This window comes from Durio zibethinus, chromosome 18 (assembly GCF_047325235.1).
Source record: "Durio zibethinus cultivar Kanyao isolate XHJ-2024 chromosome 18, ASM4732523v1, whole genome shotgun sequence".
Lineage (NCBI taxonomy): Eukaryota > Viridiplantae > Streptophyta > Magnoliopsida > Malvales > Malvaceae > Durio > Durio zibethinus.
In genome coordinates, this window is record NC_143179.1 from 11,286,688 (window position 1) to 11,311,031 (window position 24,344).

The following is a 24,344-nucleotide window of genomic DNA, read 5'->3' on the forward strand; positions in this document are numbered from 1 at the left end:
TAAGGTTTCATTTGGATTTTTCCACACATCAAAAATGTTGTTTTGCCATTAGATCCTAACTCAAAATTACTTATGTCAAGACGAGAAAATTTATCGATTAAGATTTATTGTATTGAAATTTTTGTTTTATCATTGAACCTTAAGTCAACTTTTTATTGATAAATTTAAAACTTAATTATTACAAACTTAATTTAGTTTATATAAAAAATTAAGACACATGAAAATAGAAAGCAATGGTACAAAAGACACAACAAATTTACTTGGATGTGGTTGGCAATAAGAGCAACAATGAGGATGATCAATTCAAAGAAGAAAACAGTCAAATGAAAATAAATTTTGGAGAGTACATTGATTTCATGTACGGAACAATGCAAATAGGAATAGCAACCTTTATTTTTAAGATATTTGTATTCGAAATTGTTTAATATATACTTATAATACTTGAATTTATTTAAATATTTATTTAAGTTTAATATCATTATCAAAATCCAAATTCATTTAAAAAAATACTATTATTTAAATATCTGAATCCGTTAGAATATTCATTTATTTAAAATTTTTATCAAAATATAAAATAAACAAAAATTTAATTTAAAATTTAAGTTCACTCTTAATTAATAATAATAAAAATTATTTTTTAAAGTTTCAAATCTTTTATAAATATAAAATATTATATATTATATATATAAATGAGTAACAAATTCGGATACAAATTCGAATATTTATTATTATTTATTAAAATTTAAATGAATTCAAATATTAAATATTTAAAAAATATTATCCATATTTATTTCGAATCTGTCACAAATAATAAATTTTTTATCTGAATTCGTTAATTATCCATTTATAATTATTTAAATATAATATAAACAAATTGAATAATAACAAATATCCATTTATTTACTATCTTGAGTGCAAAGCCGAAAGGAACGTTCTAAGTTGTCACTTATATTTCATATTTATGGTGTGAAGCATGCTCACAAAAATGACGACATTGTGTTGGCTTGGCCACCTTGGTGGTGGGGGGCTAGTGGGCGGTGGTTAATGGACTGCATGGCCAACCCCAGCCAGCCTTAAGTCCTTAACCACCATTGATCCAAAAAAAGAAACAAAGTTAATTAATACTAGTAGTATACTAGAGAGCTGACATGCAAGGCTCCACCTATATCTTTAGGCTGGCCGCCACCCCATACTCTGTGAGGGTACTGTAATCACAAGCTTGTCTTCTCATTTGCATCCGAATGTTAATAGTTTAAAATATGATACATCTCATATTAAATAAAAAAATTTAATTATTAATTAATAAAATTAATTTTTGTATTAATTTTACTCATATTTTAAATAATTATATCTGAATAGAAATAAGTATCATATGACAAATGATCATAACTATTTGAATTTAAATAAATTATTATTCATAAATATCATAATTATATAAAAAATTATAACCATTTGAATAAAAAATTATATCTGTTAATTCATTATATATAAATTTTTTAGTATAATCATTTTCATTATTTCTAATTAGAGAATTTGAGATTTTGTTATATTTTAAAAACATAATTATCTTTTAAAAAGTGTTTCACGTCTCAAAATCAAATTTTTTATTATTTATTTATTTTTTTTTCTAATAATTTAAAGACAATTATACCTTTAGGAAGATACAAAAAAAAATTGACATGATTTGGATATCAATATTAGAGAAGGCTCAACGTATCAAATGATTAATGTTTCTATGGATTAAAATATTAATTTTTATAAAAATTTTCATTAGAGGCATGTATTTTATTTTTTTGCATAATTGCTAGTAAAAAGATTAACTGAATGAGATAAACACGTTAATAATTTATTTTATTAGTGTATAAATCAAAATAATATGTAAAATATTGATTATATTACATAAGTTTATGCATATACTAAAATTGACTTCACAATTGTATTTAATAAATTGTATTATATTTATTTAAAAAATTGATGCTTACAAAGATTATGATGGAAAATAGTCTGAAAATGTAAAAAAAAAAAGATATGAATTGATTTATGACCAAAAAAATTATCACTTGTTATTAAGTAACGAATTAAATTTAATTCTAATGGAATGATCAATTGTTTAATTGTCATGTCTTGGTTATATATAGAACATGCAAATTGTCCCATAGTTTCTATGAAAACAATCAAAAATTGGTGAAGAAATTTATCATGAGAAATTAGATGCAAGTAAAGAATATATGTAGAAAATAAGATTTGGCTACAAGATTGTTTTGTTATTAAATCATGGCACCAAAATTGAGATAATAAGTTAAGTCAAGCTATTTATATGATTCTATCTTTGTTGGTTGTTTATAAATCAAATGTTGATATATATATATATATTTAAAATTTATTATTGGTTCAAATTTTGACTAGTGTTTAATTTTCATGAAAATCAATTAAAATTAAATTGATATATGTAAATAATTATTATTAAGATATGATGTTTCATGGATTAATTGGTGAATAATAAACCAAATAATTGTTATTATAAAAAACATAGGCAGTGTGATATGTATTTTGCTTGCTGGGTGTACTACACTAGAAGTGATTTTATAAAAAAAATCATAAAGTGAAAATTATAAATAGTCGTCAAAGAGTTAAACAATGGTTACAAAAAAAAAAGCATTATTGCTTTTCGTATAAGAGATATTGATTAAACAAAAAGGCACGTCATTAAAAAATATTAAAGCATTTGTCGGTTACTAACATTTTGAAAGATGCTCATCAATGTTTAATTAGGCATGTTTATAAATTAGAAAAGAACATGCAAATTCAATGTTCTAAAGGCACCAATACATACATGTGTTTAATTCCATTTTGTTATAGCATAGAGAACATTGATACAGTTTGTCATAAATAAAGAAAATGAACTGAATGAGATGAATTTTTTTTTCTTATACATATAAGAAAGATATAGACTATGAAGATAGAATGCCATCATCTAATTAATATATTATTAGTTAAAGACAATGAATATATTTTTGCTTCTTGTACCCTAAAAAATGGAATTTTATAAGCTGTTAAAATGAAAAGTAAACAAGTTCTCGAGGTTTTCAATAATTTCATGACAGTGGCAAAGATGTGATTAGTTATACACCATATTAATATATGGGCTTAGATAAAAATATTGGTATGTGAAAGCTGTAAACCTTAAAATTAGTCAACTAATGATTTAACCAATGCAAATCCATCATGAAATTTTTCATGAAATATGAGTAGAACTTATATTATAATTATTGTTCATACTATTTTATGAAAATGATTCTTTGGATTCATGTTTCATGATTGCATTGATATGGTAATCTAGATAGGAACATATTAGTCACAAAATAATTGTAAAAATATTTAAAATTGGAGCTTAATATACTATGGACTCTTATTGTACATAGGCATATTGGTCTTATGAGTAAAGTTTGAATTTATTATATATCCAAAAATGTTATAATCAATTAAAAGTGGTAAATAATAGAGATATATAGACTACACAATGGTGGAGAAATAAAATTCTCATAAAATTTTGAAACCAAGTTTAAATGTTTTAATAGTCATGAACTTGGAATCAACCATTGTGCAAATTAATATATGCATTGAAAACTCATGATAACATTTGAGATAGTTGGTTTTTGCTAAAAGCCATCATTATAAATGAGATAACTTCAATAGTCAAATCTACACGATATGTAGGTATCATGTGGATTATTATAATTGGTTTAGAATAACCATAAGCTAAAATTGATGGCACAATTTTGATCATGTTGTGATTTTTTTTTTTTTATGTATATGGTTTAATTCATGGATTGTACAAATGATTTATCATATATGATTTTATATAGTGAAAATTTCAAAGCATATTTACTTTGAAAGCCATGAGTGATTCAAAGATCTTGTGAATATGAAAATTTTTATAATAGCACAAGGAATGCTATTTAATCCATTTGGGTGATGGAAATGGTTTTGTTCATGGTAATAAAAAAAAAAGTTATTAATAGTGTCCATGATGAAATAGATTCATATAAATACTTATGAATTGATATAAAAGTCTTAAAAGTAGACTATAGAAGCATGATTATATTTGAAATCTACTTATTGATATAAACTCTTATATTGAGTTAAAATATAAAAGTTTTAGAACTTTTATAAAAATATTAAGATATTTGCTAGTTATCTTTTACTAAAAGTAGATTATGAGGCCTTCTACTTAAAAAAAAAAAAAAAGAATCACCAAGTAGTGAAAAGATAAATGAAATGGTAACTTGATTAAGTATATATAATATCTTAAACAATTGAATGAGACATTCTTTAATAAAAGAATGCATACTTGCACATGGTGGGGGTGATAAGAATAAAAAGAAATAAAAATTACCACCATAGTGTTGTAAGATTTTAGGATAATTTTATGAGCAAATTATACAAGTTAATAAGTTTAGACACTTATTAAAGTAAAATCATAAAAAAAGGGTCCTTAAAAATCTTTAAAATACTAAAATGGTTTAATTTATTCATTAAGTTTATCTAATTGTACTATAAGTATAATTGTATTAAAAATGTGTAAAAGTATGAAAATAGAATGGTTGAAATTAATGAATATAGATTTGTGGCCACAACTAAAGCCAATTATTTCTTAAAATGATAAGAATAAACCAACAATATTTAGAGCATATAAATGATATGCAAAATGAAAAGTTTGGACATATTAGCCTATGAAGTAAATATATTGGAGATTCAATCTCAAGTGGCGGTAATTACTATTAAAGAAAATTAAATTTCAAGATATTTAGTTAGTAGTATTATAAATAAAATGGATTTAAATACTTGCTATTAGGCACCAATAATGGAAACCTAACTTTAAACTAGGAACCTTTAATTATAAAGTTTAATGGGTAAAAACAAGTTATTGTTATGTGTCTATTAAGTACTAGTAAAATCCATTCAAATGTTAGAAACTAGTATAATCTATTGCATGGAGAGTATGAGTTTTTATACTCTTAATAGAGTTTTAAATGTCTAAAACAATTGAGACATAATAGAAACTTTATTTACATAAATATAAAAGTGGTGCTGCTTTAACACGAAGAATTGGTGTTTCTTTTGTAAATGTTTATAAATAAAATAAGCACATGGGCATAATAGTGCTAAAGTGGTTATAAACCTCTAACAGAATAATAAATAAGTATTATATGTGTTATATCTTCAATTCTAACACTAAGAGCTGAGGTTTAATCTGTGGACACATCAACTTCGTTAGAATTATAAGATGTATATGCTAATTTAATATTTAAATCGAGAGATACCTTTTTATATTCATAATATTTATTTGTGTGAAATGTTAAAGATTAAGCACCAACATTCCAAACTAGTGGATGATTGTTTATAGTTTAGAATATGATACATCTCACATTAAATAAAAGATTTAATTATTGATGAATAAAATTAATTTTTGTAAATATTCATATTTTAAATAATTATATTTGAATATAAATAATTATCATATGATAAATGATCATAACTATTTGAATATAAATAAATTATTATTCATAAAAGTCATGAATATATAAAAAATCATAATCATCTGAATAGAAGTTTATGTCCGTTCATTCATTATAAATAAATATTTCAATATAACCATTTTCACTACTTTTGATTAAAGAGTTTAAAGCTTTATTATATCTTAAAGTTATAATTATCTTTAAAAAAATATTTTTTACATCTCAAAGCTAAAATTCTTTTATATTATTTATCTTTTCTTATTTATTTTTTCTAACACCATATTGATTATGTACCCACATTTTTACAGCCATAAGTTAGAAATTTAGAATTAGACTTCCACAATATTTCTCTCTTACAGGATATTTACTTTAGTTTTATCTGAATTTTTATTTTTTCACAAAGTAGTCGTATTCGATACATATTTGATAAACATTAATATGAATGTTCGATCCTTCAAAAAATAAAAAGAAACGTATTCATATCATGCACATTTTTATATTATGCTAACTTTTGAATCCTACTAACATAGGATATTCTTTGTTTCACTAATTGATTCCTTTGTTTTAAACATTTTAAGTAATAATGGTATTATAAAGTTCACAACAATGCAAAATAGTACAAAACTGATTTTTTTTAATGAAAAAGGTAGCATAAGATAAAAGAATGTATTGTAAATATTGATATTTAAAATTTAAATTTATTAAATATTATCTCTTAAAAATAATTACATACATAAATCAATTAAATTAAACTTCAATTTCAAAACAATTTTATTTTCCTAGATTAGTCGTTGTATGTGGATATGTTCAAATCAAGAGAAAATGTCAGAAATATTAATTCATTCATCTACCATTGAATTCTGTGTACCAAATTTCTGTCAACTTCGGTTCAAATACGGATTAAAACCAAAGCCTTTTTATCAATGGCTTGGACAAATGGGATACGGAAGCTAAATATAAAGGAGTAGTTATCACATCAAAGATGGACCCAAGAAAAAACCGTCCATTATCTAAATTCATTCCCTTTATTGACCGACTGTGCTGACTAACCTGTTTTTATTGAATTTGAGACACTGATATGGCCAACCAAGCTTATGGTTTGACCCATAATTTCATAGTAATTCATAATAATAAAGTCCAAAATTTTCTCAATTATTGATTTATTGTTTTTAATCAAAATTAAAGAGGGTTGCAAATAGTGACAATTTAATCAATATAAAACGACATTATTTCTTAATAATATGTCATTAAAATTAATATTTAAAAATTACCAATTTTAAAAAAATTATATTCATAATTTATTTTTCAGTCAAATAAGTAATAAATTAAGAGAAGTTTAAAAATAAATTAGAAATTAAAAAAAAAAGACACCCCTTAATATTGGTTTTTTCCTAAATTTATTTTACATAAAAACTTTATATAATTGGATCAAAAGGCAAAACCCAAGATGGTAGTATATTTGGTTATCTGCGTCGGGGTGGCAAGCAAAGATAATAAATTTTGTTTGGTCGGTTTGATATAGGAATTGTTCTTTTGTCAACTTTACACATATTTATTTATATGAAATTCAACCAATGAGATATGTGTGAAACAATTATATACACATAATTGAGAATTTTACTTGTTACTTGCCAGCCTGCAATTCTCTTTAATGTAATGGAAAGCTGACATGGCTTTTTGAACTCTTACACATTAGTATTTGTATTGAAAAATTAAAATTTAATGTTAGAAATTATTATTAGCGATAAATTGAAGATTAACTTAGTTGATTTATATAGTTATTATTAAAATGTGAAATTTAATAAATTAAAAATTTAAATTTGAATACTTATTATTTCTTATCCAATCCTCTTACAATTTACTTTATAAAAAAAATTAGATTATAATCCAGACAATGCACAGAATAATTTTGCTTATTTAATATGAAAAAATATATATTTATATACAAATTAATTTTTTTTAAATTATATTCAAAATTTTAAAACTCATAATATATATAAAATTTATATATATTAACTTATCATTAAAAAAATAAACTTTTTGAAAACAGTAAGAAAACAAATTGTAATAGTAATAGAATATATATTGAAAAAAAGTTATTGAAAAAAATTTATGTATAACATGCTACATTTATAGTCTTAAATTTGTAGAAAATTTTTTTAGTGGTAATTAGGATTAAATAGATAATTTTTAAATTAATTTTTTAAAATTTAAAATGGATATAATAAGTGATAAAGATAATTTTAAATTTTTTGCATTTATTTAAAACTACAAAATTAATAATTAGAGTTTAAATAGATATAATGGTTTTGATAATCTTATTATTTAAAATTTTAAGATGAAATTTTTTTAAAATTTTAAAATCTTACATAAAGTTGTTTGAAATTTTAATGTCTTACGTAAATTTTTTTAAAAAATAGTTTTTTAAATCAAGATAAAAGAGATTATTGAAAGATTTGGATAAACTTATTTTTTATAATTTTTAAACATATTTGAAAGATTTTGATATTTAAATAATTTTTTAAATAAGGTTATTTAGTAAACAACTAAAATTATTTATTAAAAAAATAAAATATATATTTTTTACTTAAAAAAAATATATTTCTAAATTGATTTGATTTTCAATTATAATTTGAATAATTTTGATATTTGAATAAATTTATAATTATCTAATTTGTAATTAAAAGAAATTATTTTATTTTTTTAAAAAAACTATCTTATATCTCATTTAAGAGAGTTGTCTGTATAAACGGACATGTGACAAATTTATTTATGTATATTATTATATAATATATATTAGATTTGCAACCATAAATGAAGCACCTTAAAAGCTACCAAAGAAATGATACCCTTTAATGTTTTTTTCATTGACATTTCAATTTCAAATTGCATTGCCATTGCCATAAAAAAACATACATTTCTTAGCAAATTTTCAAGCAATACTCAAAAGTAAAGAGCACCCTTTTTCCATAATATATATATATATATATATATATATATATACATAAAAAAACATACATTTTTTCGCAAATTTTCAAGCAATACTCAAAAGTAAAGAGCACCTTTTTCCATAAAATATATATATATATATATATATATTATTATAGTGAGACAGATTCATGGGGCACCAAATGATGGGACCGCACCAAAGTAGCCAACTTTGACTATATACTATTAGAAGATTCTCCCATGCTTTGTTCAGATCAAGTATATTTATGTTTAAAAATTCTTAAATATCATCATATCATTGTCATCTTTAGGTAATACAATCTTCAAAAAATTCACCATGAATAAGTTACCAGTTACAACCACTTTTGATATTAAAAAAATGCCATTTTTACAATTAAAGTAACCTTGAATTGATATCTTTCATTGTTTCAAATAGGTGAATCAGGCTTAATATCCAGGCAACAATTGTTGATTTGTGTTTAACTTTGTAAGAAAGACATGCAAAGCTAGAACCTCAAGCTGATGACCCCGCTGTTATGGCAGAATGGGACTTCAATTTAGTTTTACAGTTTGGTGTTTTTCTGTCGCATGGTCAAGCTTGTGTTGAATATGACTGACCAAAAAGGAAATGGCAAAGGACAAGAAGAGTTCGTATTGAACTCTGATCATTAAAACTAAAAATTCAATACTCTATTATCAGATCACAAGATTGTTATTTACAAAAGGTGTTTGAATCCCACAAGACAACCGATTACTTAGCTTTCAGACCAAAAGGACATTGTTAAAACAGTTTTGGCGGTTTCTTTCTGTAAGTGGAAACATGTCAACAATTTCAATTTAAAATTGATTGATCTAACCGAAAGATATAATTTTGAATTTTCAACAGAGCTGTATTAGCCATCCCAAGGCATATGAGTGGCCAATCAGTAGGGCCAATGACACACGTGATCACCTCATCATGTGTATTGGCAAATACCAAGTGGCATTTGTCAGTTTACAACCTTACTTTAAACATCGTCTTTGTCAGCAGATTAACATAGATATCTAACAATCCACCATTGATTCAAAGTTATTAAAGTTTCCAAAAATCATATACTGTTTCTGTAGTATCGTCAAACTCGATCCATGAAAAGATGGCAACTGAAGCAGAGATCATTCCTGAACCCATTTCTTTAGTGGTATAGCTCCATCCTCTATTACTTGCTTTGCTTTGTGTTGATTCTTCATTTAACTGACTCAAAATTTGAAGTGCATACTCTGAATACTGAAATACATACTAAGCAAATCTTACCACAAAGTACGCATGAAAAAAACCACAGGGAGTTTAGCAAGATCACATGTCCGTCAAGAAGGGATACTGCCATTTCAGAACAGAAAAATCGGGTCATCTTTAAATATAACTTTTTCAACTTTTTGGTGTTCTTGAAACACTTAAAACTGGATGATCTCTGAGCTTTTATGTTTTTCTTTTATGATGAATCATATACCTCCTTTTTTAATCAACGTAACGACCAAAAATGGAGGTGATCTGGTCTTTCCTTGTATAAAACTAGTTTTTTTTTAGCGGCAAAGGGTTCTTAGACTTCACCAAATACATTGAGTCGGTCCAAAATTTATGAGAAATTACCTTTCCAAAACCTCTCAACGGATTCAAATTCAAGACAGTCAAGAGGAGCAAACTCTCTTGCACTTGAGCCAACATCCGTTAATAAACTAGTTGGTTTTCAAAATAAAGATTATCTTACTATATTATTTTGATCCATAAGAAATAAATCCTCTGAAGTGATCCACTAGATTCAAGACAAGAGTTGTTTGTGCTTACTGAAACTTGTGTCACCTTGATGACAGCCCAGATTTAGCTTTTAACTGTCAACAGATTAAACCAGAATCATCATCAGTTCCAGAAATAGTTTTAGGAAAATAGCCAATTATAGCTAAGATATAGAGCATAGTTTCATCTATAATTTTTTGGCTTTGCTTCAACCTTACTGCATTTTGTAGCTACCATAAGTCAGTCTTGATTTTCCGATTTCTTTAACATTTTTGAAGCCATTATCAGAAGTCTCAATTCTGAAACCAATATGCTGCATAAGTTAGCAATATTTCTATATTAGGAAAGTAGTACTTTCTTTTCTGCATAGTTCAGCAGTTTTCTCGAAAATAATAATTGTTCAGACTGGAAATGGAAAAAGAACAGAAATGGATAAGTTACTGTATTCAATTTTGTTACCAAAGAAGCCTATTCTGAATATGTAAATAACAAAAGCTTTATTCTTCATGCAGAAACCAGAGGAAGAGAGCAAACACTTGACCTTGGAGCTGTGTGACAAAGTTGTCAAGTTTCTACCAGGAGACTTGAACAAATTCCAAGGTGAATTAACCCGGCCTGCTGAAACCGGTGAATGTTTGGCTAAAGCGGAAAACATGCCAGTAGCCAGTAATAATAGGGTTGAAACCATGTATACAGTCTGTGAAGGCAATCATGAAATCTCTAAGGGTGAAAGTTTTTTAATATCACCTGAGATTTCCAAGGTTGCCAATGAGACCCGTGGAATGTTGGAGCATACTGAGGTTGATGTCACTCCATTTAAGGCAGAGAAGACACTGGAGGATGAAGAAAAGATGGCGAATGATAAAAAGTTTCAGCTTGAGGAAGAGGCGGGAACTGGGGAAAATGAAGTGAAGGAAGCAACAGAAGACGGAATGGAAAAGGGTGGCACAGATCATGGCATTGAAGAGTTGAACCTTGATATTGGGGGAGAGAAAAGAATGGAGGTTGAGGTAATTGTTGACCAAGATTCTTCACTGGAAGAGAAAGGTGAAAGCATTGAAGAAGAAACAAGTCACTCGCAAGAAAGTGAACATAAAGGGACAATGACTGATGAAAATGCTGATAATATTGAGTCTGATGAACAAGTTCTTGGCATACAACAGGCCAATTTAGAGCTTAAGAAAAAAGCTTTAATTCATACTCCTGATCCAACAATTGAAAGCTTGAAGGAGGCTAATGAAACAGTCACTGAGGCAAGTAACTCCAATCTTCAAGACGAACTGGAAGAGAAAAGCTTCAAAGAAGTCAAAGATACCGAATCAGAGAAGCTGCCTGCACTAGTGGGAAAGGAAGAGGGCACTGAAGTTGCAATATTGGGAAGAGAGAAAGATCAAATAACTTCTGATAGCATTGGAGACACCTTAACCTCAACATTAGCAGAAAGTTCAGAGATCAAGGACCATGAAACAACCTCAGAAATCAGTGAGGTTGCCAAGAAGGAGCCGTGCAATCCTTATGAGGAGGTAGCTTGTGTGCATGAATCCACACCAAAAGTGGATGACAAGCTTGAAGAGGTTTCCAGTATCATAATCAAGCGAGAGGGGATACAAAAGGAGTTAGAAGATTGCACTGCAGAGAAACCTGAACTGGAGGATGCCATGGAGAACATCTCAAAACAAGAAGAAACTAAAGAGGTTTAATTTTAGAGCGTGAATACCAACTGAATTTCAAGATTTTTTTTTTTAATTTTAAACTCTTTTTCTAGAAAAGAAAGGGAAAACAAAGGAGAGATCATCATTGTAATTGTTAATCAAGTATACCTCATTCTCCATGCAGCTTTGTGAAGGTCCCAAGTTAATCATAAAGGAAGAATGTGCTATTATAGATGAGACAATGAAATCAACTGAAGAAGAAATGCATAGGAGCTTCCAAGAAGATGTAAAAAATGAGACACCACAAGTAGAGGTGAGGTCCAGATAATTTTAAAATTTTACTGCGCCTTGTTTGCGAGGTTGAGTTGAAAGTTGAAACCTCCATGTTTGACCAATCTTTCAACAAAATTTTCATCCAGGTACCTGAGAAGTTGGAAATAAATACAGTTGAGGATGCTGAAAAGCAAATTCTAGAAGAGGAAGACACCAACAAGCACCAGACTACCCTACTGGCCGAGACAATTGAAGAGAAACCGAAGGAAGAGAATACCAGTCCAATGATGTCCATAAAAAAGGTAAGGGACTGTATGACACTAATCTTTGAACTTCTCACTTATTCTATACTTCTGAACATTCACTTCCATCAACAGACATGGCATAAACAATCATTACTCTTACACACACATGCACACAATGCGAACCAGCAAGACCAGAAAGTGATAACGACAAATGTGCTTTGTACTCCATCAAAAGGGCTGTGCATTTAGCATATCTTTGCTTTATTCTACTTCTTAAATTCAAAACTTACATTTACATAGGTTGTTAAATATTTCAAGCCACTGATGAAGTTTGAAGCATTGAAACACAGAAAAAAGAGGATGACAGTAAAGCTGAGAGCAACTTTGAAGTTTCTACATCAGCAACAGATAAAGAGGAATCTTTGGAGAAAGAAAATGAGAAAAGAGAACCAGAAAAAGAGGTCAGTTATATGTGGAATGTATAATTTTGTTACTTGGTATTTCATATTGGACCATTTCTCAAAGATGCTAAAATAAAACAGGTATACTTCCTCTAAATTAAGGCATCCAAACAACCATGAGGAAAATACACTAACAGATTTTTTTTTCAACAAAATCTCAACAAAAAGGGAAAAAGGAACTAAGATCTTTCCCATTTTAACGCTAAAGAAAGTGGTCTTTTCCCCCTTTATTTACCTTGCATTTGAGAAGGGGTGGGTGAAGCATCTATCGGTTCTGGCTGGCTGTTCTGAGTTTGAGTACATGAAATCTTTAGGAAACTCCAATCATGTATTCTGATTATATATGTTATCTTCATTCATCTAGTTTTCGCATATTTTAAAAATTAACAGAACATAGCATTCATTTACTTCTATCAATATATTAATAAACCAGATCATCCACTCAATTATTTCCTCAGTTCCTGTAATGTAAAAGTAACAGAACCAAAGTAAGAAGCAGAAAAGGAATTCATTATCACAGAGGTTTTATGAGGTAACTGATGCAGGCCATAACATCACTAAGTAGGCTGGGAAACCTCAAATATCACAATAAAAGATGGAGATCTCCAAGAATGATAGATTCAATTCATGAAACTTACAGCACAAAGATTGACCCTTGGCCTGTTGTGATTTGTTCTTGTTTATAATCTAATATTTTACCTTCTAGCACTTTGTCATAGTTAAGTTGAAATTTTGTTTGTCATTTCAGTTGTGTAAAGAATCAGAAACAGCAGCTTCAGGTACAGGAAAAGAAAATCCAGAAATGGAGGAACATCCTATAGCTGACATCTCCAACTCATCAATGAGTAGCGAAACTGTGAAGGAAAGTATAAAGGATGGTCAAAGCAGCCCAATGAGGTTAATAGAAGAGGTGAGCTGATAAATCAAAGTGATTTAGGTTCAACAATGTTTTTTCTTTTTGACCATTATTAGTTGCCAACGTACAATTCAACTGTTTTGCAGGCTAGCAACTCAAACATTAAGGAAACAGCCCTCCAGAACTTAGAGGAAACAGTAGAGCCAAATAATGATCCTAGTGTGCTTGATATTGAGAATGAGTCAAAAGAAGAAATAACAGCAACAGAACCCAAAGAAGACCTTGTCCGTAGATTTTCATCTGAGCTTGAGGAGTCCAAAAAGGACACTGAAGAAGAAACCTCAGTAAAAGGAATTATCAACACTGCTGATTTGGACTCTGAATCACCTGAAGCAGAAACAGAAGAAACAAACAAAAAGGAAGCTGAAGCAGAAGAGAAAGAGAAGGAAAGAAATAATGTTCTTGCTGCTGAAGAGAACTGCATGGTAACAACTGAACATGAAGGGATTGGCATTGACGGTGCTGACATTGATGTCAAACCAGTGGACCCCTCCACATCATTCGAGAAGGAGAAGGAGATTCCCCAGGTAGATGGAATGCAGGATAAAGTTCCAAATGCTGGAAGTGAAGATCAAATGGAGATAACCACTAGGGAGATTCCCTTAAATGAAATATTAGGAGATGAAGTGAAGGAATATTCTACCATGCCTTCAGAAGAACATAAGCTCACACCCACAGTTGAGAGGAAAATAATTGATGAAACTTCAGAAAAAGATCAGACTCCAGATGAGCACTCAGAATCTCCTGTGTTACAAGCAATAGATGAGATATTAATGGTAAAGGAGGATAATCCCACATTAGATGTTCCTAAAGCAGAGTCTGAAGATACCGGAAAGGAGGGTAGGCATGAAGTCAAGGAACACTTGGCTAAGGAACCATATGTGCATACAGAACAGGAGTCCGGAAAAAGCCACTCTATATCAGGGGTCACTAATGTCTCAAATGGGGAAGAACCTAGAGAACTAGAGAATGAAAGTGATGCTTGCAAAGAAAAAACACTGCAAGATAAACAATCATCAGATACAGGATTGGAAAGAAAGAAAGTTGAAGATGGAAAGCCATTGGATGAAGTCACAGATGTGGGAAAAACCTCAGGAACATGCCATGATAGTGACAAGGCTAACCGAGAAGAAGAGAATTTAGCTAATAACTTGGCAAAACCAGAAAGCTTGGAGGGAGATACTGAAGTAGAAAAAGAAGAAACTGAACTGCCAGGGGGAGCTCATGATCAGATTCCTGAAGTAATTAATGTGAATGATAATGCCAAGGTTAGAGCGACATTACTCTTTTTACTCCTCCCTTTGGTACTGAAAGAAACCAAATCAAATTAAAGACATGCAAACAAATATCATTTCAATTTCGATTATTTTCATTTTGCAATCATGTCAGAGATTACATCTAATAAGCAACCAAATCATATCACTATTAAAATGTTTCTCTTCATTTAAGTAGCATACTTCCCGAGTCCTCTACTAATTTATCAATTTGTAATAGAATGTTGAACCAGTGGTTGAAGACCAAAGTAAGGAAACATTCCCTCAACCCAGCAAGAGCCAAGATGATGAAACCAGCACAGATGTTCAGAATCAAGAAACTGAAAAAAAGATATTAGAGGAACTGGAAGACAAACGGGACAATGAACACTATGTTAACAGAGAGCAAAATGCAAATGAGGTTACCAAGGCTGTCCTCTTGTCTGAAGAGGTAAAGAACATGTATAAATATTTTTCTCTTCATGATTATTTAAGGAGGTGTCCTGTTATATTGACAAAATGTTTATTTAGCAGGTCAACAAGGAAGTTGAGAAAGCTGATGATAGTGAAGACATCAAAAAACATGTCATTGATGAAGAAAGTAGCACAAATGAACTTCATCTGGAATCAAAAGGAGATGATACAACTAATGAGGTTATCTCAGTAATTCATCATAAATATTCATCCAGATAGGGTCTTTAGATGTTGCTCATTTTTTTTTTCAACTTTTAAACATTTTAATTATCTTATGATAGGTGGAAGAGTACGCTTCAGTCTCAACTGTATGTCTCAAGGAAGTAGACTCCAACAGACAGATAGAAAAAAGCAAATCAGAGGTCAAAGAACATTCGACCAAGGACAGAGAGGCATCCGTTGTCATAAAAGAATCAGAAGAAATGAGACAGGATGAAGACTCTGGAGACCGTGTAAGCATGCAAGGTGAAGAGAAAGAATCAGAAGAAAAAATTGATGACATTGTTGATGGATCAAAACTTTGTCAAGACAAGAGTGATATTGAAACTGTGACAAAAGTAAGAGCGGAGACAAGCTTAAACAACACTGAGGTGGATAAGAAGCTTGTAAGTACATCGAATATTAGCTCAGAAACTACTGAGAGTGATGCTAACCTAGAGACTAAAGAACTGAAACTTGAAGAAATATCCTCTGACTTGGCACCTTCAGTCCCCACTAATGACAATGATGAAGTGGAAAGGCAACGTCTAAATGTGGATATTGTAGACAAGGATGAAGCTGAAGTAATCAAGAAAGATCCTGATGCAGTTTATTTGTCCGAGGATCAGATTGATGAAACTGAGAAAAGCCTAAAAGTGGAAAAGGTGGACCAACTCTCAAACAATGATCATGTGCTTGTAGAGACAAAGAGTGAAGCCTCCAAAACTTCAAATGCGGATGAACTGGGGAAAATTGAATTAGCTTCAGATGGAGGTCATTTTTCTGAAGACAATGGCTTTGAACAAGATGCAGAAACCAAGAAAAGCCTAACAGTGGAAGAACTGGAAGCAAATGAAGTTGAAGAAACCAAAGGTGAACCAGAAACATCATCCAATTACTTACCTCAAAAAGTTGAAACCATTTTGGAAGAAGATGCTATTAGTTCCCATAATACTCTCACAGAAGAGAAACTAGAGGAGCAACTTCAAACTTCTACATCAACATTGCCTTCTGAGGATGAAGAAATCAAAACTCCAAACTCAACTACAAAGATAGAAGAAGAGATACAGAAGGATGCTGGAACTGTAAAACATGAGAGTCTAGAAGATTCTTCTGACACAAAGACAAAAGAAGAGGTCTGCTTGCAAAAGGAAGAACAAAGAAAGCCTCAGGCTGTCTCAGGTGAAGAAACTGTTGTTAATCAGGGTCTTCAAAAAGAGGAACCAGAGAAGCAAATTCAGACTACATCTTCTACATTTCCATCTCAGGAACTGGAGAATGCAGCTGGAGCCATAAGTGATGAGATAGATGTTGTTACTGGAGATGGAATAACTGGTGAGCATACTCTCTCAGCTAATAAACCAGAGGAGGGGACCACAAGCTTTGCATTACTTTCCAAGGAACAGGAGGAACAAACCGTAAGCACGGTTGAGAAGATAGACAAAAAGAAAATAAATGAAGCAGAAATTCCGGGAAACAAGATTTCAGAAGATTCTTCTGATACAAAGAAAAAGGCAGAGATGTGCTTGGAGAAAGAAGAGTTTCAGGGGCTTGAAGATGCTACGAATGATGAAACTGCTGCTCAAACTATCCAAGTGGAAGAACCAAAAGAGCAATCTTTAACTTCAGCAATGCCTTCTGAGAACATAGAACATGGAACTACAGCCAATGAGGAAGAAGAAGAAAAAGTGAAGGGAGTGGAAATGCTCGTAAAAGAAATAAACTTAGAAAAGGAAAAACCTGAGGAGCCTGAAGCTGTTGTGGATCAAGAAACTACTGTTTGTCAGGCTTCAATAACAGAAGAATCTGTGAAGATTGAAACAATAGGCACAATTGAGAAGTTAGATGAAGATAGTAAGATGAAAGAAGCAGAAAATCTTGAAGATAAGATTTGTGAAGATTCATCATCTAGCTTGCAAAAAGAAGAGCCAAATGAGCTTCATACAGTTCCAAAAGAAAGAATTACTTCTGGTCAGACTTTCTCAGAAGAGCAACCTGATGAGCAGCTTCATATTTCAACCTCTGCTATAACTAGTGAAGAACAGGAGCATGAAACTAAGAAGACAGAAGATAAGGAAACAAACCATGAGGCAACCATAAAAGACGAGATTTCAGAAGATGCTTCAGATGCAAGGACCACAGAGGAGACATGCTCACAAAGGGAAAGGTCTATTGAGCTTGCTGTAGAAGATGCAATGACTGCTGGTCACACTGTCACTGAAAAGAAATCAGAAGAACAAGCTCAGAATCCAACCTCTACACTGCCTTCAAAGGAAGTGGAAGGTGGAAATACAAGTACAACTGAGAAGATAGAAAGCAAGAAAATAGAGGAAGCAGAATTTTTACAAGATGATATTGGGGGAGATGTAAGCTTGCAAAAGGAACGATTTCAGGAGGATGAAGCACTTGCAAAAGATGAAAATGCTTCTTCTCAGACTCTCCTAATAGAGGAGCAAATTTCAAACCTTGTTGCCACATTGCCATTAGAGGAGCATAAGCATGAAACTGTCAACGAAGTTGACAAGACTGAAGAAGAGAAAGTAAAGGAAAAAGAAATGCAACATGAAGACTCCGATGTAGCAAAGAAAGTTGTAGAGATATGCTCTGAAAAGTATGAGACAAGGGGGGCACAAGCTGCTTTGGAAGGTGAAACTATTGCTAGTCAAGTAATAACACAGGAATCAGAAGAAAAGAAAACAGAAGAGGCAGAAACGCTGAAAGATGATAAAAGCCTGCAAACAGAATGTGTAAGTCAAGGTGCCTTAGAAGATGGAGCTACTGCTGCTCATACTCTCTCAGGAGAGAATCAACCAGATCAACTTCATGGTACAATCTCTACATTGCCTTCTGAGGAACAAAAAGATGAAACAAAGGAAACAGAATTGCTACAAGATGAGAGTCCAGAGAAGATTACAAAACAAACAATAGAGATTAAGGAAGCCTCAAATGTCAAAATGGAGACACCTGAAAAGGCTATTGACAATGAAATACTCACTGAATCAGAAGATGCTGCAAGAGATGAGACAGCAGGTGAAGAAAATCAGTGTGAGAAAACAAATGAAGGAAATGAAGTCATATTGACTGAAGTTTCAAAAGAAGAGGTAAGCAAGACTAGCCCAAAACCTTTAATAATTTCCTGTATTTCCTTATTCGTTTTCATTTCTATTATTCTTTTGCTTTTAAAATTTATCATCCTAACAACTAATAACTGAGGGGGCAAAAATGACAGGTCATTGAGGACAAGGAAGTTATTGAAACATCTTATTCAACTTCCCACTCAGGCAAGCTGACGAAAGAAGGCTCTGCAGAAGATAAGCCAAGGGATAAACTGATTGAAGACTGGACAAATGAAGCATTAGAAGCCACATGTCAAAATGAAGAGGTCAGGAAACAGAAACTCAACTTTATTCATCTTATTCTTTTCTTGCTTTTCTATATCTATATTGAAGCATTAATCCCTTAACAGCTCCTTGTGGAAGCTCAAAAGTCCACTGAAAACGATACCATTGAAAAACAGATTGTTTGTGAAGATAAAACTGTTGAGGATCCAGGCCAAGCTTCGGTTTCCGGGATTGAAACCAGAACAGTGACAGAAGAGGTCAGACTACATTTAATCCTCCTTTCAAACTTTGCAATAAATAATCTTTTATGCAAATGTAACTGTAGTAGGTAGGAAATGCTACTATCTATTTTTTCTAAAACTTAAGGCAAAAAGAACTTTATTCAATGGGAGATAAAAATATATGAGAAATGCAACAGTTTTGTTGATTTCATGAATCTGTTCAAGATGACGAAAAAGATTTCAGCTCATTGAATAAAATTATGACGAGAGAGAGAGAGAGAGAGAGAGAGAGAGAGAGAGAGAGAGAGAGTGAGTGCTGTAGAATAACAGATAGAAATAATCATGCTGAGCAGCTCTATATTTCATCTTATTTCAGGCATCAAGCATAGAATTATCACTGGCAGAAGGCACCAATTATCTTGCAGAAGGCAATCAGATAATTGATGATATTCAGCAGCCAGGGGAAAGAACAAATATGGCATCTGATAAGCAGATTCCAAAAGAATTAGATCCCATTGAGAACACAGAGATAACAAGTTCATTCGACAAGGAACATGCTCCAATAGATTTGCAGGAGAGAGTTGCAGAACCCTCACGAAAGGCTGAAGTTGGAGATGTCAAAGAGATTTATCCAAAACAAGCAGAAGTTGACCATGGTGGAGAGACAATAACAGATAATTCAGGTGAAGATATAACCAAGGAGTCTACGACTAAGGTATCACCATCCAACCACATTGAAAGCTCCACAAAGGAAACTCTGCAAGTGACTCAAGACACGATTGAAGAGAGAGAAGCAAAAGATGAAAATGGTGCTGCTCAAATTCTTTCAGTGGAGAAACCAGAGGAGCAATCTCCAGCTCCATCATCCAAAAAGCCTTCTGATGGAGTTTCACCTCAAGTCGAGGCAGTAGAAGAAAAGGAAGTGGAAATTCTAAATAAAGATTCTCCTGATACAAAGACAGGAGAAGAGATATGCTTGGCAAAGGACGAAAACAAGAAGGTAAAAACTGTTGTGGAGCAAGAAACTATTGCTGTTAAGGCTCCACCATCAGAGGTTAGATAGAACTAATTCAAACATAGATAATTTCATGCACTCTTTATTTGTTCTCTTTTATCTTCTTGTTTCGCTGTAATAATTTATTTATGAATTCAACAACTGCTAACGGTGGGAGCGAACATGACAGATTAAGGAGGATCCAGTTTCTCCTTTTGAAGATGGCCGCAAAGAAAATGAGCTAAAAGATGAAGATACCTTGAAAGTCCAAACATACGAAATTCAAAATGGAGAGGTCAATATACAGGCATTCATCTTTGCTCCTCTTGTTCTATTAATGTTGCCTCCCTCTTTTGATATTGAATCTTTATTTACAAACAGCTCTTTGTGGAAACTTTAAAGGACGGTGCAAACGACAATATTGAGAAAGAGATCGTTGCTGAAGATGAAACTGTGAAAGAAGCAACGACTGTAAGGGAGGAGGTAAGAATAGTCTAGTAAGAGAAATGAGACTTTATAACTAGAAGGAAAACAGATTAAGAATCTAGCTTGGATATATCACTAATTTTACATTTGACAAACAGATTCCAGGAGAAGCATATCTCATTGACAGCGGCACGACAGCTAGTTCAATTAACAAGGAACATTTTCCAACTGAACAGCAGGATAGAGCTTTAGTAACCTCAGATAAAGCTGAAGTAGGAGATATGGAACCTGGAAATGCTCAAGAGATCTGTTCAGAAGTAGTAGTTGATCATGGAGACGAGCAAAAGAAGGACAATTTGGGTGTGCAAATAACACAGGAACCTGCATCAGTGGATTCAGCTAAGCCATCATTGTCTGGCCTACACCAAAGATCCACAAGAGAAAAAATGCAAGTGTCCGAAGATATGATTGAAGAGAGGGAACTAAGAGTAAGCAAGGAAGAACCACATGTGGAAGAAGCAGAAACCATTCAAGCCAAAGAAGCAAAAACAGAAGAGAAAGATGAAGGAGAGGAAGGGGATGACCACAATAAGACGGACTCTGGTTCAGATGCTCCCGTGATGGTAGAAGCACCTAGAGATACTGACACTAAACCACATAAGAAATCTCATAACATACTATCAGGTGTTGGATCGAAAGTCAAGCATTCAATTTCCAAGGTGAAGAAAGCAATTACTGGTAAATCTTCTCATTCAAAAGAATCAAAACCAATATCACCAAAGGGAAGCGAGAAATGAAGGTGTCTCAGTTAGTAAAGAATCACATATTCTTAGATGTTTTACAGGGGCTTGTTTTCAGGTCAAATATTTTCTGATCATACTATTTTTTAAGCTTTGTGTGTTTATGTGCAAATTGAAAAGAGTAGCTTCAATTTTTTGTATAAAAAAACTTGTAAAGTTTCATGATTGTGAAATGTAGTATGACAAAGTTGGAGTTTTTCTGAGCATGCCATAATCATATGCATACAAAATTGTTCATTGAACAAAGACTTTCGCTATTAGTTTCTTTTGGCAGGAGTTCTAAAAACACATACCATTTCCAAATTACCAATTTCACAAGCTCAGGAATTGAACCAAACTTCACTTGGATTTAATAAAGCAAAGATCATCATTTTAGTTTATTGCTTGCAATTGCCGTTGAAAATAGCAGAACAAGAAATTGTGATTGAAAAACAAACTCCCTACATCCAAAGAATAAGGAAGTTGGCTAAATTAAATCCATCATATTGATGTAAGCCATTGCCACAAAACAAAGACTACGGCTTTGGGAATTAAACCATACTTCACTTGAACTTAGTAAAGCAAAGATCATCATTTTAGTTTCTTGCTTCCAATTGCCATTGAAAATTGCAAAACAAGAAATTGTGATAAGAAACAAACTACCTAACCAGAATTGGGATTTCATTACCTCAAAATTTCACCCTTGTTTAGCATTACTCGGCATTATGATTGAATGCAACTCCACTTGGGATGCCAAATGGGTCCTTAAATCTCAAATTCACCATTTCAATCAGTCAACAGCTAAATATTAGCTCAGTATCTAAAATAAAATTCAAAAGAAAATCAATGGGAATTCAACCATGCCAAAAACTAAAAATTACCCCTTTCAAATGCCTTAAAAAACAAGTACACATAAGCCTCAATAAGTTTCAGTAACAACTAAAATGGTTCCAACAGGAAACATAAAATTAAAAAACTACCCTAAAATAAACATAACAAAGATAAGATTAAGAACCCATCAAATCCATGGGAACCCACCACTTAATACCTCCTTCCGGGTCCACCACCGCGACCGAACCCGATTTGAGGAACCGGAACAGTAACCGGATCAACCTTAACAAGCCCAGGAATATCACTCATCCCAAGAACCGAAAGCATATCAAGAGTTTCCTTATCAACTTCGATTTGATCAACCTTGATGGCCGATTCATCAGGGACGAAATCCATGCGACGCTCGCGCTCCTCTTCTTGAAGCTTCAAAGAGATGCCACGAACGGGACCCTTCTGAATCCGCTTCATCAAGTGGGTCGAGAAGCCAGCGATCTTGTTGCGGAGCCTCTTGGAAGGAATAATAGCCACTTCTTCGATGATCTTTTTGTTGGTGTGAAAATCGAGGGTCATGCGGGAGTAGTACCTCTCAATTACTTGGCGAGACGATTTCTTCACTGTCTTGGTGCGGACGCGGCCCATGGCTTGGAGCGGTGAAGCGGTGGAGGCTGAGTGGTTGGCTGGGGTTTTGCAGAAAGTTGAGCGAGAAATGTTAGGGTTACGGTTAGGGTTTTTTATATGGATGTGGAAATTTTGGGTTGGATCTTAGGTTTATGGTTCAGGTTTTTCATTTGGGTTTGGTTGAGCCCAATTATGAAATTCTTGGGCTAAGCTTGGAAAAATAAAAATTATTTTGTATTTAACATAATAACATTTTAATAATTTTAAGTGTAATTTAATTAAATTAAAATAAAGTTAAGGATGTAATCGATTGAATTTGAGTTGATACAGTATTAAACTTAAACTCGAGCGTGATTCGAAATTTAAGACTTGAAATTCGATTTAAACTCGATCGAATTTTATTTTTTTAATTCGAATTTAACTCGAAATAAAAATCGAACTATTCGAACTCACTTGATTAAACTTAATTAATATGTAAAAATAAGTTTGATTCTTATATTTGACAAAAATTTGATTATTTGTATTCAAATTCGAATTCGAGTTTAAGATATTTTATTACTTAAAATAATTAAAATATATTAAAATATAAAAATTAAATTAAACTCGCGAGTTTTTCAAGTCAAGTATAAAAATACTCAAACTTGACTCAATCAATAAGTCGAGTTACTCAAGCTCGAGCTTGACTCGATAATAATCAAATCGAATTTCAATTTTATTTGAATCAAATTTAAATAACTTACAAATACTAATACATTATTTACACTCATATTTCAAGACAACGTGCATATTGGTTTCATTATATTTTGGAATTTTGAAAATTGCGGATGGATGCTTAAAAATGGTGTAATTACATATCTAATCCTAACTATTTTATTCAAAATATTCAAGTCATTTATTATTTATAGGAGATTGATTTTAGCAATTTACTAAATTATGGTGAAAAGCTGTATCATTCAGATTGTGATGAGTGTCATATACAAAAATGTCCTTGATTAAGTATTTATTTTTTATAATTTTTTTTTATATGTTTAGAGAACCGGACCTTCGTTTATAATTTATAATTCATATCCCTTAGATATATATCAAATACATGTATTTCACAAAAAATAAAAGATGCAAGCAAAGTAATAAAGATTATTTTAATTATCTAACTGCATGTTTTCATGATACGCATTTGCATATATAAATAGTTAAAATTGTAATGATTTTTAACACTAAATCATATTATCTACATCCCTCAAACCATCCCCCTCTCTTTTCGACATGAAATTAATAGATAATTAAAATTTTAATAATTTTTAACCCTAAATCACATTCCCTATAAGCCTAGAACCAACTCATCTCTTTTGGACGTGAAGTTCGTGACATAATGATGATGCAATCTAAATTCTACGATGATCTAACCGTATATAGTACCTACATC

General features: G+C 31.4%; 2 protein-coding genes across 4 annotated transcripts; one reads left to right on the forward strand and one right to left on the reverse strand.

The window, feature by feature from the left end:
- Positions 1 to 9,496: 9,496 nt before the first annotated feature.
- Positions 9,497 to 21,699, forward strand: LOC111299564 (uncharacterized). 3 transcript variants are annotated; one of them, XM_089747521.1, is made up of 16 exons: positions 9,497 to 9,646; positions 10,752 to 11,933; positions 12,076 to 12,204; positions 12,311 to 12,466; positions 12,760 to 12,870; positions 13,619 to 13,780; positions 13,873 to 15,054; positions 15,281 to 15,490; positions 15,574 to 15,693; positions 15,795 to 18,812; positions 18,941 to 19,093; positions 19,178 to 19,309; positions 19,650 to 20,327; positions 20,458 to 20,562; positions 20,649 to 20,750; positions 20,852 to 21,699. In XM_089747521.1, the coding sequence occupies exons 1-16, from the start codon at positions 9,602 to 9,604 to the stop codon at positions 21,488 to 21,490; spliced, it is 8,124 nt and encodes a 2,707-aa protein (XP_089603647.1). In that variant the 5' UTR covers positions 9,497 to 9,601; the 3' UTR covers positions 21,491 to 21,699. The 3 variants fall into 3 exon arrangements, with proteins under 3 accessions (XP_089603647.1, XP_022750543.2, XP_089603648.1); XM_022894808.2 differs by having other exon boundaries at positions 19,650 to 20,273; XM_089747522.1 differs by having other exon boundaries at positions 19,229 to 19,309.
- A 634-nt stretch (positions 21,700 to 22,333) lies between these two features.
- Positions 22,334 to 23,016, reverse strand: LOC111299566 (small ribosomal subunit protein eS17w-like). Its single transcript, XM_022894811.2, has one exon. The coding sequence runs from the start codon at positions 22,940 to 22,942 to the stop codon at positions 22,514 to 22,516; it is 429 nt and encodes a 142-aa protein (XP_022750546.2). The 5' UTR covers positions 22,943 to 23,016; the 3' UTR covers positions 22,334 to 22,513.
- Between the last annotated feature and the right edge of the window lie 1,328 nt (positions 23,017 to 24,344).

Coding starts and splice junctions, on each gene's coding strand:
- LOC111299566 (XM_022894811.2), bottom strand. CDS start 22,942: ATGGGCCGCGTCCGCACCAAGACAGTGAAGAAATCGTCTCGCCAAGTA.
- LOC111299564 (XM_089747521.1), top strand. CDS start 9,602: ATGGCAACTGAAGCAGAGATCATTCCTGAACCCATTTCTTTAGTG. Junction 11,934..12,075: donor AACAAGAAGAAACTAAAGAG/GTTTAATTTTAG, acceptor TTCTCCATGCAG/CTTTGTGAAGGTCCCAAGTT. Junction 15,694..15,794: donor GAGATGATACAACTAATGAG/GTTATCTCAGTA, acceptor ATCTTATGATAG/GTGGAAGAGTACGCTTCAGT.